General features: G+C 35.9%; 1 protein-coding gene across 3 annotated transcripts in view; it reads right to left on the reverse strand.

The window, feature by feature from the left end:
• Nucleotides 1-6,763: 6,763 nt before the first annotated feature.
• ZFYVE16 (zinc finger FYVE-type containing 16) overlaps nt 6,764-19,221 on the reverse strand; it is a 46,410-nt gene continuing 33,952 nt past the window's right edge. For all 3 annotated transcript variants that reach the window (XM_008711029.2, XM_008711030.2, XM_040622138.1), the window contains 5 exons: nt 18,844-18,924; nt 14,305-14,467; nt 13,371-13,476; nt 11,255-11,422; nt 6,764-8,470 (listed from right to left, as the gene is read on the reverse strand). In XM_008711029.2, coding sequence (XP_008709251.1) covers nt 8,309-8,470; nt 11,255-11,422; nt 13,371-13,476; nt 14,305-14,467; nt 18,844-18,924 — 680 coding nt within the window. In that variant the 3' untranslated portion in view covers nt 6,764-8,308. The remainder of the gene's footprint in view (nt 8,471-11,254; nt 11,423-13,370; nt 13,477-14,304; nt 14,468-18,843; nt 18,925-19,221) is intronic.

The raw sequence follows: 19,221 nt of genomic DNA on the forward strand, positions 1-19,221 counted from the left end.
CGATCTTTCTCCTCTTTTGCAACTCCTATAACATGAATATTAGACCTTTTGATATTTTCCCATAAGTCCTCAAAGCTTTTCTTTTTCTTTTTTTTCTACTTTTTTCTCTATGTTATTCAGGCTGGATAATTTCTACTGATACATCTTTAAATTTGCTGGCTGTTCCCTTGGTTGTCTCCATCCTATTAAGACCCGCTAGTAAATTTTTTAATTTGTATTTTTCACTTATAAAATTTCAATTTGGTTTTTTTTTTTTAAGATTTTATTTATTTGCTTGAGAGAGAGAGAGCATGAGCAGGGAAGAGGGGCAGAGGGAGAAGCAGACTCCTCACTGAGCAGCGAGCCCAATGTGGGGCTTGATCCCAGGACCCCAGGAACATGACCTGAGCTGAAGGCAGATGCTTGACCAACTGAGCCATCCAGGTGCCCCTCAATTTGATTCTTTTTATAGCTTCTATTACTTTGGTGAAGACTTCTTCCTTTCCATTCATTTAAATAGTGTTTACCTTTGCATTTATGGAGCATTATTAAAATAATGTGTTAAGTCTTTTATGGATAATTCCTAAATTTGAGTAACCCCAGAATTAGCGTTGTCTTTTCCCTTGAGAGTTGTTTTTATTTCCCTTTTGTTTTACATGTTGAGTAATTTTGGATTCTTTCCTAGATATTTTGAATATTATGAAACTGTCAGTCCTGTTTAAGTCTTTAGAAGAATGCTTTTGTTTTGTTTTGGTTTTAGCTTGCTGTCTATCCAGTTAGTTCAGACCACATATCCTGGACAGCTTTAGGTGGGTTGTGGTTCCAATGATAATTTAGTTTTCAACACCATTACAGTGCAGTTCTAATTTGCCCTGACTGTGCACCACCCAGTGGCCAGTCTGAAACCTGCATACAGGCATACCTTTTTTTATTCCACTTCACACATACTGTGTTTTTTTACAAATTGAAGGTTTATGGCAACCCTGGCTCAAGCAAGTCTATCAGTGCCATTTTTCTAATAGCACTTGCTCACTTGTTTTGCTCACTATGGTTTACTGAATATTTTAAGCTCACTGTTGAGACCTACTGCTCAGAAAAAAAGATTCCTTTTAAAATATGACTGCTCACTGACAATGCACCTAGTCACCCAAGAGCTCTGATGGAGATATACAATGAAATTAATGTTGTTTTCATGCCTGCTAACACTGTAACCATTCAGCAGCCCATAGATCAAGGAGTCATTTCAGTTTTCAAGTCTTATTTAAGAAATACATTTTGTAAGGCTATAGCTGCCTAGATAGTGATTCTTGTGATGGATCTGGGCAAGTCAACTGAAAAGCTTCTGGAAAGGATTCTCTAGTGTAGATGCCATTGTGAACATTTGTGACTCATGCGAAGAGGTCACAATATTAACATTAACACATTTGGAAGAAGTTAATTCCAGCCCTCATGGATGATTTTGAGGGGTTCGAGACTACAGTGGAGTAACTACAGATGTGGTGGAAATAGCAAGAGAATTAGAATTAGTAGTGGAGCCTGAAGATGTGACTGAATAGCTACCATCTCTTTATAAAACTTGAATGGATGAGGAGTTGTTTCTTAAGGATGAGCAAAGAAAGTGGTTTCTTGAAGTGGAATCTACTCCTGGTGGGGATGCTGTGAAGATTACTGAAATGACACCAAAGATTTAGAATATGTAAAATTAGTAGATAAAGCAGTGGATTTGAGGGTATTGACTCCCATTTTGAAAGTTTTGTGGGTAAGATGCTATCAAACAGCGTCACATGCTATAGGGAAATTGATTGTGAAAGGAAGAGTCAATCAATGCAGCAGACTTCTTTGTTGTCTTATTTTAAGAAATTGCCATAGCCACCTCAACCTTTAGCAACTACCATCCTGATCAGTCAGTAGCCATCAACATTCAGGCAAGACCCTCTACCAGCAAAAAGATTAGGATGTACTGAAAGCTCAGGTGATGGTTAGCATTTTTCACCAATACAGTATTTTAAAATTAAGGTACGTACATTGTTTTTTAGACATAATCATACACTTAATGGACTACAGTATAGTATTAACGTAACTTTTATATGCACTAGGAAGCCAAAAAATTCAAAGTTGACTTGCTTTATTGTGATACTCACTTTATTGCAGTGGTCTACAATGGAATACACAATATCTCTGAGTTATGCCTGTAGTGACCTACAGGGTAGTTCAGCGTTTAAAAACACTTGTTCAGCTGCTTCTGGTCAGTTTCACACATGCGGAGCTTGGGGGAGATCCCAGGGTTTTATACACAAATTTAGAGGTTCACTTTCTTTAGTTCCTTCCTATGATCTTTCCCCACACTCTGGTTCCAAGATCATCCTTCTTGGTCTTCTGGTAGAAAGTCAGGGCTTTAGGCCTCCCTTCACCATATCCCAGTATCTGATTATCTGCCCCCACTGCATCAGTAGATAAAGAGGAGTGATGCTGTTTTGCTGTCTTTAGCTTGATGTAGGCAAGGTTCCACCTCACAGGGTTTGCACATGGTGAGGAGAGGATGCTGCTTTCCTGCAGCTTCCCTGGAGTAAGTCCAGTAAATTCAAAAGTCTGTCTCACAGCCCCCAACCCCTTTCCTGTTTCTTTGACTAGAGAGAGCAAACTCCTCCTTGGACTCTGTACTAGCTGGCAGTTCCTGTTAGGGGTCTATAATAATTCCTTTTTATTTATCCTGTTTGGGATTTGTCTAGCTTAACTCTGTGGAGTAATGTCTTTCACTGACTTTGAAAAGTTTATATTTAAAAATATGTGTTGTATCCTATTCTCTCTCCTTCTGCAGCTAATTAAGCGTATGTTAGGACTTCTATCTGCTCTATATGTCTGGGTTTTTTTTCCATCTTTCCATCTTTTTGTCTTTCCTGGCCATACTCTGGATAATCTCTCCTGATTTATATCCCTGTTTATAATAAATTCTCCCCAGTTGGCTGTATTCTATTCTTCCATTAAACCCATTGGAGCTTAACAGTCCAGTTTTTATATATTCTTGCAACATGTGTTCACTTCTTTCCCATATTAGCTCCATCACTTTGTATGGTTTCCCATTCCCTACAGGTACCTCATACTTTACTATTTAAAACACAGAAAGCAAAAATCTAATACCTGTTTAAAGGAGTTTTCCATTATTTCTACTAATTCTTGGCTCTGGAGTAATTTCCTTATGTGACTATTTATATTTTAACTGTGTTGCTAAATGTTATACTTGAAAAGTAATTTTTGGCCCGCAATGAAGTTACTTTTATAGAGAGGATCTATGTTTTTATTCCTCCTAGCACCTACAGGGATCACCAATGTGGAACTACCCTAAAGCAAGTTAAATGCTTAAGATTCTTTGGGTGATGTAGGCAATTCTACATTTGGCTATAGTTTTATACTTTATACTTCTGGTTCATCCTCATCCAAAGGCTTAAAAACCCTTTGGCAGGGTGGGGGGTGGTCATGGGGAAGTTCCCATTAGGTTCATGATTCTGATTAGATTTACAATGTTGTGTGGACCTTGAACTTTGGTCTGTCCCCTTACCCCATAAGGTTGTCTCAGTAGGACCCCATGCCCATTTCCCTTCTTTTTCTCTTTGCCTTTGGACTGAACATTCCTTACTATCTTAATATCTTGATGCTTTAAGATGACTTTTATATTTTAATCACCTTTGGTTTTCAGCAGGAATATGGATCTAAGTATCCTACCATACAGTTCCCAGAAACAAGAAGTTTTCCACAACCTTATCTTTGTTCCTACATGGGCAAACCTTACTCTTTCAATTGGTATTCTCTGCACTTAGGAAATGTTACTTGTGGCATATAATCCGTAAATGTTGATAGGAAATATGCTTGATTCTGTCAGCAATTACTTACTTTTAGCAATTTTTATGTATAGCTGCTCAAAAAACGTATCATATTAGTTATCTATACTTGCTGCATATAACAAATCACCAGAAAATTTAGTAGCTTAAAACAACATTTATTATCTTACATAGTTTCTGAGATTCGGGAATCTGAGAATGGCTTAGTTTGGTAGGTCTCCTGAGTCTGCAAACTTTTGACGGTGCCTGCAATTTGAAGGCTTTGACTGGGGTTGGAGGATCCACTTCCACTCATGTGGCTGTTGGCTTCAGTTCCTTGCCAAATGGACCTCCCCAATAGCCTGGCAGCTGGCTTCCCCAAGAGTGAGTGATCTAATAGGGACTGAGGGACAGAGGGAAGAGGAAAAGATAGGAAGAAAGGGACAAAAGATAGAAAGTGGGGAGAAATGCACCAAAGATGGACGTGATAGCTTTTTACAACATAATCTCAGAAATGACATCCCAACCCTTCTGCCATATTTTTTTGGTCACAAAGACCAATAATGTATGTGGGAAGGGACTACACAAGGGTATGAATACCAGGGGGTAGGGATCACTAGGGGGTTATCTTGGAGGCTGGGAAGCACTGTATTTTATCAAAAGAAAAAAAAGAAAACCTTTATTATATTCAGAGGTTCATAAAAAAGCACTTGAGTTAAAGCCACTTCTTCAATTTTATAAAGTATGAAAATATGGTTGTAATTTTATCAATGCAGATGCACAAAACATTTCCCAAAAGGTGTTATATATTAAATTGTTCCAAGCTAAATCCAAAAGAAAGAATATAAAGATTTAAAACTACTAAAAATCTGGTATGAAAAAAAAAATCCCAGTTAAATGGTAAAAGATAAATTTAGATGTCAAGGCTTAGTGTCTGGTAGGAAAAAAAGATTTTAAATATAGCTAAATAAAAAATAAACTTGCAAGTGTTTTAGTTATAAAAAAATTGTTATGAGAAAAATAGTCCTCCTACTGAAATGTACGGTCATTAATTCCAGTAACATGCTCTTATCAATCAAAAGTGGTTTGAGAAGGAATGAAACCTTTAAGATTCTAAATATGAACCACATAACTCAAAGTAATTGAGGAAGTCAGTGTGTTCTTCAGTGTAAACACCATGCTACATTTTGTATAAAAAATGAGAATATCTATTTGTATTTGCTGCTATTACACCTAAACCATGGGAAGATACATAAGAAACTAATAAAAATGATTACTTGGTTGAGATTGGAGGGTAGGAAGAACAAGGTAGATACATACAAGGAGGAAGGTAAAACATATATTGATAAGTTTTTTATATTTTTCTGATTTCTGAATCATATATATATGTATATATGATTGAAGCTATATAAATTTTATATAGGTTTATAAACATAAACCTATAAAAACTGAACCTATATAAATTTTTTTAATCACAAAGAAAAAAATTAAGACCTAAGATGGGTTTATAGGTTTCTGGTTTATTTCAGGATATTTTCTATTAAAATGTGAATTAAGTTATCAAAGTAATGCTTGTGACGAAAAAAAGGAAAGTCTGTTCTTTACTTATAAAACAGTATCTGAATCTAGGCTGTTATAAAATTAGGCAGCTGAGACACCACAGTCAAGCTATCGCTTTTATGATTAAATCATAGGGTAAGATATCATACAACACAGAAGACTCTTTAAAGTAAATTGCCCAAAAAGGGTAAGTTCAGTCTTTTTATATATTCCCTAATTTGAGATTTTTTTTTAAAGATTTTATTTATTTATTCGACAGAGATAGAGACAGCCAGCGAGAGAGGGAACACAAGCAGGGGGAGTGGGAGAGGAAGAAGCAGGCTCATAGCGGAGGAGCCTGATGTGGGGCTCGATCCCATAACGCCGGGATCACGCCCTGAGCTGAAGGCAGACGCTTAACCGCTGTGCCACCCAGGCACCCCTACATTTGAGATTTTTATCTCTTACCTAGCCAAGTTTAATGCCCACTATCTAACAAGTTCTCAGGTAGCCGTCTCCTTACCGGTATGGCTATCCTTCTGGGTTGTTTTCTTTTTTCTTTTTTTTTTTTTTTTTTGGTGGGCGGCAAAGCCAAGTTTATTGAATGATAGTATAAAGCTCCCGAAGTGGGAGGGCAACTGAGAGGGTTGCCTCCTGGGTTGTTTTCCAACCACGTAGTCAAGATTCCTGTCTCTATTATAGGAGTTACTTTTACTTTGTTAATTATCTGCTTCATACATTCAGCTCCANNNNGGAAAGAAATATTTTATTCATCTTTCAACCAGTGAAGCCTAACAAAATGCTCTGCACATAGCAAGTATATAGACACACAAAATTTGCTGGGTGGCTACACAGAACGAGTGGGCTAGATTTTACTTTATATTTCAGAATTCTGATAAAGAGACCAGCATTAAAAGGCCCAAGACCAAAAACATATCATTGCAGACTGAATTCAAAGAACCATTCTATTTCTTCACCTTTAAAAAAATTAAAATTTCAAAATAAGAACCAATGTGAAGAACATGACCAAATAAGTAACAACTGCATTCAGAAACCTACATCTACAAAGAATACTTTAAAACGTGCCTCCAAAGGCACATTATTCCAATTTCCATTAAATACAGAGACTTTATGAAAACAAATCTAAAGATATCCTATCATGGGGAGAGCTCTCCACCATTTGGTTATTTTAAAGTAATTTCAGGGGTGCCTGGCTGGCTCAATCAGAAGAGCATGTAACTCTTGATCTCAAGGTCGTGAGTTCAAGCCCCATGTTGGGTGTAGAGATTACTTAAAAAAATAAAAAATAAATAAAATAATTTCAGTATTCATAGACTTTGCAACTACTTATACTGCAAAATAAACACACTATATAAAGAAAACATGGACTGATAAAAATAATCTTACACCATTTCAATAAATTTCACAGGTTACTTTGTGTTGCCATTTTATTTAACAGCTGCAACATTTTACATTGCTTATGAAGTAGCTACTTCCAGAAGACTGATAATCTCCTTCACAGGTTATTTTTGGTTAGTACTACGGATGTGATTCAGTACGAACCATGTGACCAGTGGAGTAAAATTCTCAGTCTCTCCTAGCCTGAGACCTCAGATCCTGAGTTATAACCTTGACTTGGTCTTCAAGTTGAGATGCTTCATAAGTATTTTTCTTACATCAGGGTTATTTAGTGTAGTTTCTTTTTCTTGAGATATACAATGAGTGTTTTTGATACAAAAACATATACCATATAGGAATAAAAAAAGCATCAAAATAATGATTGTATTTTATATAATGTAAATGACAGGACTAACTAAAATATCCCCTTTGCTTTTTTTTAACACAACGTACTTCTTAAAATGTTGCTGTTTGAAGAGGAAAGTTCTGTAACAGTTTCAAATACATAGAATTTAACTTATGTTAATATCCTGTTATAAAAAATAACTACCATATAAAGAATTTAAAATATGCAAAAGTAATTAGTTCATTAAAATGTATATTTAATACATTGGAGTCAATGAAAATATGCTGACTTGCCAAGAAAGTTCTAAGGTTTAAAGGGGAAGTTAAAAAAAACCTGTTTCAGGCTTCATTTATTGCTACATAATGACTACTTCAAGGGTCATATGGCCTGTTGTCAATCACTTTTAGAAGTGGTAAATAAAGTGGGGTATATTTTGAAGGAAAGGAGGAAAAATAATGCACTGCAATACAAAAATATTACCTATTTATAAATTATTAGACTTATAAAACACATACCGAATCACGTATTCTTGCTATAAAAGCAATGTACTTAAATATAGAAGCACAAAATTCTGAAGCACCCACAATTATTTTAAGAATACCCATTTAATCAAGAAAAAAACCATATATATATATATATAATAATTTGAGAAGGAAAAAGGCAAAATTCTGATTTTAATCCAAATAATCAGAGTTTATCTAATCATGGAGGTAGGTCTCCACTCCAATTATACAAATAAGTTATCTGCCTTACTCGAAGAATTATCATGTAAGACTAAGATCTGAAAACTGTGTCACTGAAATTCATTTTTAACAGACTTTAGAAACCAGCAATGTAACTGGCATATGTAACAGCAATTTCCCTCATAAGGTTACACCTGAAAAGAGCCTTCATTAAAGTCATTCTTGGTATAGCGAGGTATACATAAGTGCAGATACTTTGGCTTTGCATTTAAATAACACAGTAAATGCTACAAATGTATTAAAGACAGAAGAAATCCTTGTCTTTTTAGTACTTGTATTAAGTCAAAGCTTCAAAAACTGTGGGTCTCTTAATTTTAGAGATTTAAATATTGTGCTAATGATTTAAAAAGATCATTTCCTGCCTAAAAAGCAAAACTTACATGTTTCAAACAGCAAACATTTACTTTTAGTGTTTGTGGCATTTCAGCTTTAGTGAATTTAGTTTTAACAAATTAGTTTGCAATATGTAATATGACTCGTATCTTTCACTAAAAAAGATTTTCTATAATGAAAAATACTAATTCTATTTCTAATGGTAAACTAGTAGAGTTGGAGGTCCCACCATGGATCACAGGGATTAGAGCACTATCAAGATCATTTAAATAATGCTGAGGAAGAAGCTGGCCTTCAGATCCTGCCTGAAATTCAACCTGGGGGGAAAAAAAATCTTGATAAGTCAACTCTAGAAAGTAAGCAATCTTGTTTAGCTCAGCAGATGCATATGAACTATTTTAAAATATCATTCATTTTAAGCATGTTAAGAAAATACTTGATATTTTACTCATAAAATGTTCCACATTCTCCTATATTTCTTTTATCTTCTATATAAATTTTCACTGTCTCTCCCACAGATATCATAAAAATTGTTTAAATGCCACTACTTCATACTTTAGGTTTCTTCTCAACACACACATAAATGTACTAGAGAACCAAGGTTTTAAATAATTACCAACATGATTTAAATAGAAACCAAAAAATCTATTTAAAAATATTTTGAATTTGTTGTTGCAAAAATATTTAATATTTGAATTTAATGTTGCTGGTGAAAATTACATTTTAATATATTTGACTAAAAAAATTAACAGAGCTGACGAAATAACAAATTATTACTTCCTTGAAAAAAGAACTTTTAACAGTGAGATCAAAATATAAGTTCTTTACAAAAGAACTGTGAGTTTAACACATCCTGACTGAAGAAAAGCAAATCCTCAGTATATGACCTCATTCATGTTTAGATTAACCATTCTAATGAAAAATTTGCTTTGAAATTGATTATATTGGAAGTTGGAAATAGAAATGCACATTAAAGTAATACTAGAGTACCATTTTTCACCTATAAAATTCATAAATTTCAAAAGTTTGATTACATATTGCTTTGATAAAGATGTAGGGAAAAGAACTTTCTCATACAAATTGTGGTAGAAATACCTATTTGAGACAATCTGGTAATATCTATTGAGTACATACTTAGACCTGGCAATTCTACTTCTTAGAATGTTTGTTATACTCACACTTATGCAGAAGCAAAATACTGTGGATAACCTAAATGTCAATCAGTGCATACTAAATTTACATAAAAACTAGTTAAATAAATTATGGTACATTTATATAATCAACAACTATGCAACTGTTAAAAAGAATATGTAGAATATGAAATATCTCTAAAATATAAGATCTTAAAGAAGCATGGTCAAAAAAAGTAAGAGTAAAGGGGGAAATGAAAAGGACTTACATATTTACTTGGCTGTACATGCAAAAAATCACAGAAACTACAAAGAAATGGGTAACATTTGATTGCCTGACCAGGAAGGGTGGATGAGGAGTATGGGGACAGACTACAGGGTTGGGAGTCAAGAGTGGGAAAGAGATCTTTCCAGGGCTATTACCTTATACAACTCTACTGGGAACCACTTACATTGTGGCCTGGAGTTAGTATCTCTAGAGGCTACCCATTACATAGATGACAACATGAATGTTGCTCTCTGGAAATGTTGGATAAGATAGTCCTATTATACACATACTTGTGAGATAACAGAAAATATGTATTGTTCTCTACTTCTGGTTCCTGGTACACAGCTCTTGAGACCCTTGTCATTTCTTAAGTGATAAGAACACTCTAAATATCTCTTGTTCTGATATTTGTATTTCACACCATCCGTGACACAGGGCTCCTAAAACCCTTGTACGTTCCTAAGTGATAAGAGCACTAGGAATACTTTTTGTTCTAATGAGGTGACTCTGGGTGGGCTCCTGGATGGGGACTGGTCACCAGAAAGACCACGCTATAATTAGAAACTTTAGATTTTTCAGCCCTACCCCTCATCTTCCAGAGAGGGGAGAGAGGTTAAAAAATGGAGTTCAATTATGCCTAGATAAGGAAGTCTCCATAAAATCCCTATAGAGGGGGATTTGGAGAGCTTCAGGCCAGCTAATACATCCACACCAGGAGGGTAACACACCCAGACTCCACTGGGACAGAGGTGCCTATGCTTGAGAACCTCCCAAACTTCACCCTATGTATATGTCTTCATCTGCATATCCTTTAATAAAATGGTTAACGTGTTTCCTCAAGTTCTGTGAACTGCTCTAGCAAATTAATTAAACCCAAGGAAGGGGTTGTTAGGAGTTCTGACCTATAGCTGGTTGGTCAGAAGCACAGCCAGTAACCTGGGCTTATGATCAGCACCTGAAGGTATGTGGGGGCACGATCTTATGGACTGAAACCTTAACCTGTGGTATCTGATGATATCTGGGTAGATAGTGTCAAAACTGAGATGAATTTCTGGATATCCTGCTGGTGTCCAAGAACTGCTTGGTGGAAGGGGGAAAACCTCTACATATTTGGTGACCAGAAGTGTCAGAAATGAAGCACTTTGTGTGAGTTGTAAAGGAGACTCATAGGAAAGAAAGACATAGTATGGAAGAACTGGTTTTTCCTTACATGGGAAGGAAAAAACTAGGTTTTTTCTTTTTTAACACTTTTGGACTTTTGTAATTTTAAATCATGTGACTATAGAATAAAGTCAGAATGAAAAAACTAAAAACCTCCTTATGTAGTGCAGAGATCAGCAAACTACAGCCTGTGAGCCAATATGGCCCACCAATTATTTTTGTAAACAAAGTTTCATTGGAACATAGTGAGCTCCTTAGTGTCTATGGGCCACTTGTGCACTATAATGGCAGGACTGAATAGTTTTAAAAGACATCATACAGCCCACAATGCCTAAATTATTTACTGTCTGGTCTTTTACAAAAAAGTTTGCTGACCCCTGTTGTGGAGAATAAAGGTGAAAATGTAAAGGAAGTATATAGCACTGACGTTCAACAAATTTTAGTTCTCTTCATTCATCCCAAATAAAAGGTTAAAGAAGAAACTTGATTATTTTATATAGGATACATTCATTTCAAAAATACATCACAAAAACATGTCTCACCATATCAGTGTCAATGGAAACTCTGAGGCCAATTTTATTCATCCCATTACTCTTTAGAGTTTTTAGGTGAGGGCACAGCGCAGCACTACAAGCCATGGCTATTTCTTTTGCAAACTGATAACGAGTTGCTGAAACAGATAAATCCTGGTCCTTTAGAAAGTAGAACACCTGAAATGTATTTAATTAGGAAATAAGTCATGATTAAGATTAAAAGCAGCTTTAAAAATACAATTGCTTTCAATTCAACTTTATTAATAAAATTCCAATACAACTGCCATGAAATCATTAGTTAAAAGCATTGTGTGTGGGACACCTGGGTGGCTCAGTTAGTTAAGGGTCTGCCTTCAGCTGGGGTCATGATCCTAGGGTCCTGGGATCGAGCCCCATGTTGGGCTCCCTGCTCAGTGAGGGGGAGGGGGGCAGGGAGGTTCCAGCACACCCGCTTCTCCCTCTCCCTCTGCCTCTCCCCCTGCTGGTGCTCACTCTCCCTCTCTCTCTCAAATAAAAAAAATCTTTAAAAAAAAAAAAAAACCACCGTGTGTGTAAATATATATATCTTGATCTATAAGTAGTAAAAGCCTAAAACCAAAGATTATGGACTATGGCATGACTTAGCTGTTTTTACCTAAAATTAACCTGTAGCAACAAAAGCCCTATTAATTCAGTTTAGAGAAGTACACTAATGAGTCCACCCTATAACAGCACCTTCCTGTGAGGACATCTTAATGAAGTTAAGATAAAACAAAAAATAATGTTCTATAATTTCTTTTTTTTGTTAGAGATTTTATGTATTTATTTGACAGAGAAAGCACAAACAGGGGGAGCGGCAGGTAGAGGGAGAGGGAGAAGCAAGCTCCCCACTGAGCAGAGCCCGACATGGGGCTCGATTCCAGGGCCCCAGGATCATGACCTGGGCCAAAGGCAGATGCTCAGCCAACTGAGCCACCCAGGCAACCTGATGTTCTATAATTTCTATATCCTCTATAGATTCTATCTATCTTATACATGCATAAAATCACAGATAATACAGAAGAAATTAGTAAGACTGCCTGACCCAGGAGGCAGAGTGAGAAGGAATATGAAAGTACACTAAGGGGTAGGGAGTCTATGATTTCACATCCTCTTAGTTTAAAAAAAGTTGGAACATGCAAAAATAATTTTCTTATGTGAATGCTAATTATAAACTGATATCTATAAAATATCTTATTTTTTTAAAGATTTTATTTAATTGAGGGGCGCCTAGGTGGCTTAGTTGCTAAGCATCTGCCTTTGGCTCAGGGCGTGATCCCAGAGTCCTGGGATCGAGCCCCACATTGGGCTCCTCCTCTGGGAGCCTGCTTCTTCCTCTCCCACGCCCCCTGCTTGTGTTCCCTCTCTTGCTGGCTGTCTCTCTGTCAAATAAATAAATAAAATCTTTAAAAAAAAAAAAGATTTTATTTATTTGAGAGAGAGAGAGAGTATGAGAGGGGAAAGGATCAGAGGGAGAAGCAGACTCCCTGCTGAGCTGGGAGCCCAATGTGGGACTTGACCCCAGGACTCCGGGATCATAACCTGAGCTGAATGCAGTCACTTAACCAACTGAGCCATCCAGGTGCCCCTATAAAATATTTTATTTGGGGGGTTGCCTGGGTGGTTCAGTCAGCTAAGCATCTGACTCTTGATCTCAACTCAGGTTTTGATCTTGGGGTCGTGAGTTTAAGCCCTGCATTAAGCAGGCCTAGCGTGGACCCTACTTTAAATACAGAGAGAGAGAGAGAGAGAGAGAGAGAGAAAGAAAGAAAGTAAGTTTGTTTTAATTTACATATATATTTTTGGTAAACTAAGAGAAAAATGAAAACAATATGGTCAAGTAACATATACTATACAAAGATGGCAATGTTGCCAAAACTTAACTGTGAGCTGGCTGGGAGTACCACCATACAATAGCCTGAAATAATCTTATGGAAATCAAAATGTGGTATAAAAAAGCCAGTCTGGGGTGAAAATAAATGTGTGTTTCAAGATGTAATGTAAAAAGTATTAATAAGCTGCAATGAGAAATCTCCCAAGTTCAAAAAAAATAATAGTCATATCCAAACACAATATGTAAAGGGAAGGAATCTTCTTTCTCAGTTACCTCAGTACACTTTACAGTCTTCTCATCGGTTTCAAAATCTGCTTCCAGTTTTATTTTTTCACTTGGAAATCCTTGTAATGATATTCCATCCACTGAACTAATAACACTACAGAATAAAACATAATACAGTAGTATCATTAGTACCAAAATGTTTTCTATGAAATGAATTATTAGATTTGAACAAATAAGGAGAAAATATATGAAAACTATGTATTTATAGCACTAAAATAACTCAGTTACATACAAAATAATTAAAACTATAGTCCATTCATTTACCAAGATTTCTTGATTGTGTAGTAAATTATATCTACTCTTTCATATCCCCAATTCAGACCTGAGGTTTAAAATGCCTTAGCTTCCTAGCAGAAAAGCTATCTCCTGAATTTTAAAAACTTTATCTTGGAATCCCTCAGCATTAGCCCTCTCTTTTCTTCTTTACTCCAGATCCTTTAACCAATCTCCAAAAAAGAAAGAAAATAGTAATTGAAAAGGAGTGTCAGTAATATTCTATAAGACCTCTAATGTATATATTATTAAATTCAGTTGCTGTATTTACAGTGAATCAATAAAATACAGACTAAACATCCAAAGGGAATCCTTTACTTACTTCACAAAAAAGGGATGAAACAACAGAAAAAGTACATTGCCTTTCACAACCTTGAAATAAAGGTCACACTGCTACACAATGCACATTTTATCACTGTCCCCTGCCAAAATGACCACACTTTAATAGTTTATAGCATCCTGGCCAAGAAAATACACATAAGGCTGGTTAGGTACATGTTTGAAAAAAACAGACTACATTTATTAGTGTATAAACACTTTAATTGTATAATTCTATATTTACTCATAAAATGTTTAATTTGTTAGCAGGATAGTTTTATCATTCCCCCTCCATCAAATCAATTATATTTTAGTAACAAAAAATTCTTACCCTTTGTTTCCTTTTTCTTCAGAATCCACCCAGCAGATATCCACATATTCTCTTAGGTCTACAGCATCAACTTTCCCACATGTAATTTTAAAGTCTTTTTGTTCTCGTAGAGCAAGCCGCAAGCCATCCATAGTCTCTGGCGTTATTTGTACCATTAAGCCATCTAATAATGAGGTATGTTTCACATTCCTTTTATTAAATATCAATTTATATGTCTAATCCATAAAATTTGCTATCAAAATATGTTCTGCCTAAGATATAAGTTTTACATCATGAGTTAAATAATCTTAATGATTGTTTTCTACTAGGAAATATGAAAAATATTTCAAAGTTAAGGATTCTCTTTTTTAAAGAAAACAGTTAAATAATGGCGAGATTTTTCATTACGAACTGTAATGAAATTACTGATGCCACACTGCTGTTTTGTAACAACCAGCTGTAAAACTAGACAAAATGTATGGGGCAATTGTTTTCAGGTACTGAACAAGAGGAAGTGCAATACTGTGATTCCTAGAGGAAAACTCAACAGGTAAGCCTACAACTGCTCAGGCTCTTTGCTTCAAGACAATTTCTGCATGGTGACCCATTAAACTACCATGGCCACACTGGGCTGAGAAATCAGAGATAAGTTTGGGGAAGCCTGGAATCTGGGGTCAAGACACTGAAGAGGTTGGGGCGCCTGGGTGGCACAGCGGTTAAGCGTCTGCCTTCTGCTCAGGGCGTGATCCCGGCGTTATGGAATCGAGCCCCACATCAGGCTCCTCCGCTATGAGCCTGCTTCTTCCTCTCCCACTCCCCTTGCTTGTGTTTCCTCTCTCGCTGACTGTCTCTATCTCTGTCAAATAAATAAATAAAATCTTTAAAAAAAAAAAAAAAAAAAAGACACTGAAGAGGAAGGCACCAGAAGACTGTATATAAGGGTCCCTTTGAATCCTTGCACTAGAATTGGGGACACGTTAATAGAGTAAAACTAGATGAGGCCGAAGAGAGAATGGCTATTAGAATTGGGAACAGAACAGAGATACTAGAAATCAAGCAATGCTGGGGGATATTGACAGTCTGGACCAACCACGGTAGAGAGACCTTACAAGCACCTCACTAATTTATACTGTGGCAAAGCAAAAACAAAGCCCTTATAAAATCTGTAGGCAAAATGGATTTAGAGAATGAGCCCTGTCAGACTGTAAACACCTTAGGAGTTCCACAGATCCATCTGTTAACAAAGTGAAAAATACACACTACACAAGCTCAACATGATATGCCATGAAAATGTCTGCTTAAACATAAATAAGCCTTCTTCAGAAAAAGCTAATAGAATCTAAGTCTCTAAAACATATTAACAATGACAAATACATAATCAAAAATTACCAGAGAGAACTAAAGAAAATGTGAGCCTCTTTAAAACTGAAACCAACCATGAGATGGATAGCCAAGACAGTGGATTAAATATACACGTACTTTGAAACATCTATTCTAAAATATATTCAAAGACCTAAAGCAAAACATTCAAAAAATGAAAAGCAAATACGGGCTAAATGAATAAACAGATTTTAAAACTCTTAACAGAGATATAGAAACTGAAAAAACCCAAAGGGAAATTCTAGAACTGAAAAGTATAACCTGAAATTGAAACCTCAATGGATAGGCTTAATAGCAGATTGAAGACGACAAGAAAAAGACTCAGAGAACATGAAGAAAGGTCAATAAAAATTTTCCAATCTCAAGAACCTAGAAAGGGACGCCTGGGTGGCTCAGTCAGTTAAGTGTCTGCCTTCAGCTCAGGTCATGATCCCAGGGTCCTGGGATCAAGTCCCACATAAGGTTCCTTGCGCAGTGGGGAGCCTGCTTCTCCCTCTCCCTGCCCCTCTGGCTCTTATGCACGCTCTCTGAGACTAATAAATAAATAAAATCTTTAAATAAATAAAGAACCAAGAGAAAAATGATTGAAGAAAAATAAACAACATCAAGGACCCAAGGAATGGTATAAAACAGATATATCTATAAATACAAACACAGATATACATATGCATATATACATATATAAATATATAGATATCTCCCAGAAGAAAAAGACTGGGATATAAAAAAATTAATAATGGTAAGAAATTCCCCAAATCTGATGAAAATATTGACACACATAGAAGCTCCATAAATACCAAGCAGGAGAAATACAAAGAAAACCACATTAAGGCATATCACAGTAAAACTGGTGAAAACCAAAGATAAAGAGGATATCTTGAAAACCGACTGGAGAAAAGTGCACATTAAATACAGGGAAAGAAATGTAAAAAATTATACTGAATTCATTAGAAACAACGGAGGCTAAAAGATGAGATGACATCTTTAAGGAAAATAAAAACTTTCAAAGAATTCTACATCTAGATGTACATCCTTCAAAACTAAGAATGAAATAAGGACAGCTTCAGATAAATGAAAACCAGCCAACTTATATTACAAAAAATTCTTCTGACTTCTTGTATTTGCGCCAACATATAAAGAGCCTGGAAGCTGTCACTCCCATCCTCACAACAAGACAAATGTTGAACAAATTGAAAATGAACAACTCTTAGATCAGGGAACTGAGGTCCTAGGGCAAACTCACTCTCTCCCCAAAATAATAAAATCTTTAAAAAAAAAAAAACCTGACAAAAATATGTCACTACAATGACACATTTACTAAAAAAAAAAAAAAAAAAAAAAAAAAAGATTTTATTTATTTATTAGAGAGAGCAAGCACACGAACAAGGGTTAGGGGCAGAAGGAGAGAGAGGGAGGAGCAGACTCCCTGCTGACTAGGGGAGCCTGACACAGGGCTTGATCCCAGGACCCTAAGATCTGAGCTGAAGGCAGATGCTTAACCGACTAAGCCACCCAGGTGCCCCAGCAAATTATTTTAAATAAGAGTTCAGAAGTGTAGCTGATAGATGTATAGAAATCAATGAATTTCTATACATCAAAATAGATAAAAATTTTAATTTAAAAAGATACATTTACATCAGCAATAAAATCTATGTTACAGAAATAAATCAAAAGATATGTGGGGCGTATGGGTGGCTCAGTTGGTTAAGCATCAGACTCTTGATTTCGGCTCAGGTAATGATCTCAAGGTTGTGGGATCAAGCCCAGAGTCAGGCTCCATGCTTGGCTGGGAGTCTGCTTGGGATTCTTCTCTCTCTCTCCCCCTCTCCCCCTCCCCCCCACCTCTCTCTCTCTCAAATAAATAAATCTTTAAAAGAAAAGATATGTAAGATCTATACAAAAACTACAAAATTCTATTTTTTGAAGATTCTATTTTTAAGTAATCTCTACACCAAGCATGGGGCTCGAACCCACAACCCTGAGATCAAGAGTCTCATTCTCTACTGACTGAGTCAGCCAGGTACCCTACAAAATTTTACTGAAAGACACTGAACATTTTCTAAATTAAGGATAGCCTATTTTTATGGATAGGAACACTGAGAATGGAAAATATGCCAGTTTTTCTCAAAATTAAACTAGTGATTTAATGCAATTCCAATAAAAATTCCCATGGACCATTTAGAACCTGGTAAGTTGATCCTAAAATTAATATGGAAAATCAAAAGGCTGAGAGTGGCCAAGGCACTACTGAAAAAAGGAATAAAGTATGTGTGTGGCATCAGAGATGGGAAGACTTCCTATAAAGCTATGTCTGAGATAGTATGGAGGATGACATTAATGAAAAAGCAGACTTAAGAATCTCCAAAAATACTCTCCTCCAAAAGAACAATGAAACAGTAAGAAGAAACTTTTTTAGTTTCTTTGGAAATTAACCAAAGGCTTGCAGCAATCTGGGGAGTATTCATTTAAGAAAAATGGCTGGATCTTCATAAGAACAGCAAGCTTTGTTCTTCGTGTCATTTTAACTTTCCTATTCCCATCCCCTCCTCTCTAGCTCAGTGGAAACCTTAAAAACCAACAGCCTGGTAGCCACTGGAAACGGCAAAAGGAGGCTGGAGCTCCTTCAAAGCCTCATTATCAGAGAATTATCATTTTTTTAATGTCGAGTACTTTGCCCAGTGCAAAAAGTTTTTTCTCAGGGAGCATCTGTGAAAAACAATTCGAAGCCAATGATTAACATCTCAGCTACCTGTGGCCGCAGATAACAAGCAAACAATAGGCCAACCAAACACTTAAAAGGAAAAGTTGGGGAATGAGATGTCCATTTGGACTCTGAAAAAGTCTAACATATTTCTGGGAATTTAGAAGGCCACACACATGTACAATCCTGTATGCATACTGAGGGTGGCTGCATGCTAAAGAAATGCCCTAAGCTCTCACCTCACACTGACTTTTAGGCTCTGTACAGGCAGGAAGTGCAGGTTATGGCAGAGTTGTTATACTTAACGTAGACCCAAATATTGACCATGTTCTACTTCTTGAGCTGGGTAATGATTTCATGTAAGTTTGTGGTACTGTGCTTTGTAACTGACATATGTTCTTTTGTAAGTATCAAATATATTTTAAAAGGAAATGGTAAACATCTTTACATTCAAACAATCCTAAAGATGAAACTCATACCTTCAACTATGCTGGACTTAGCAAGAAATCCTGAAGATGTTTTTAGGGCTCCATTGAATACCACAAAACTTGCACCTGTCACTGATAAGAAAAATACATTTATGTTTTAACTTACCTTTTTTTAATGCTGTTTGGTATTTGTTAAATGTATAATGTGGAGCATGGCATATTTAAGTATTTGATAAATGCCATGCCCATATCACTTATATTAGAAAGCTAATAAAAAAACAAACTAAACCAAATTAAGATAAAATATTGCATAAAGAATATTTAATGTTTGTATATAATAACTGATAGCTATTATACTACTTAAAATGTTTGTGTCTGTGTCAGTGGGAGTATGGGAAATTGGGAAATCAAATATCCACCACTGGTAAG

This window comes from Ursus maritimus, unplaced genomic scaffold (genome assembly GCF_017311325.1).
Source record: "Ursus maritimus isolate PB19 unplaced genomic scaffold, ASM1731132v1 scaffold_5, whole genome shotgun sequence".
Lineage (NCBI taxonomy): Eukaryota > Metazoa > Chordata > Mammalia > Carnivora > Ursidae > Ursus > Ursus maritimus.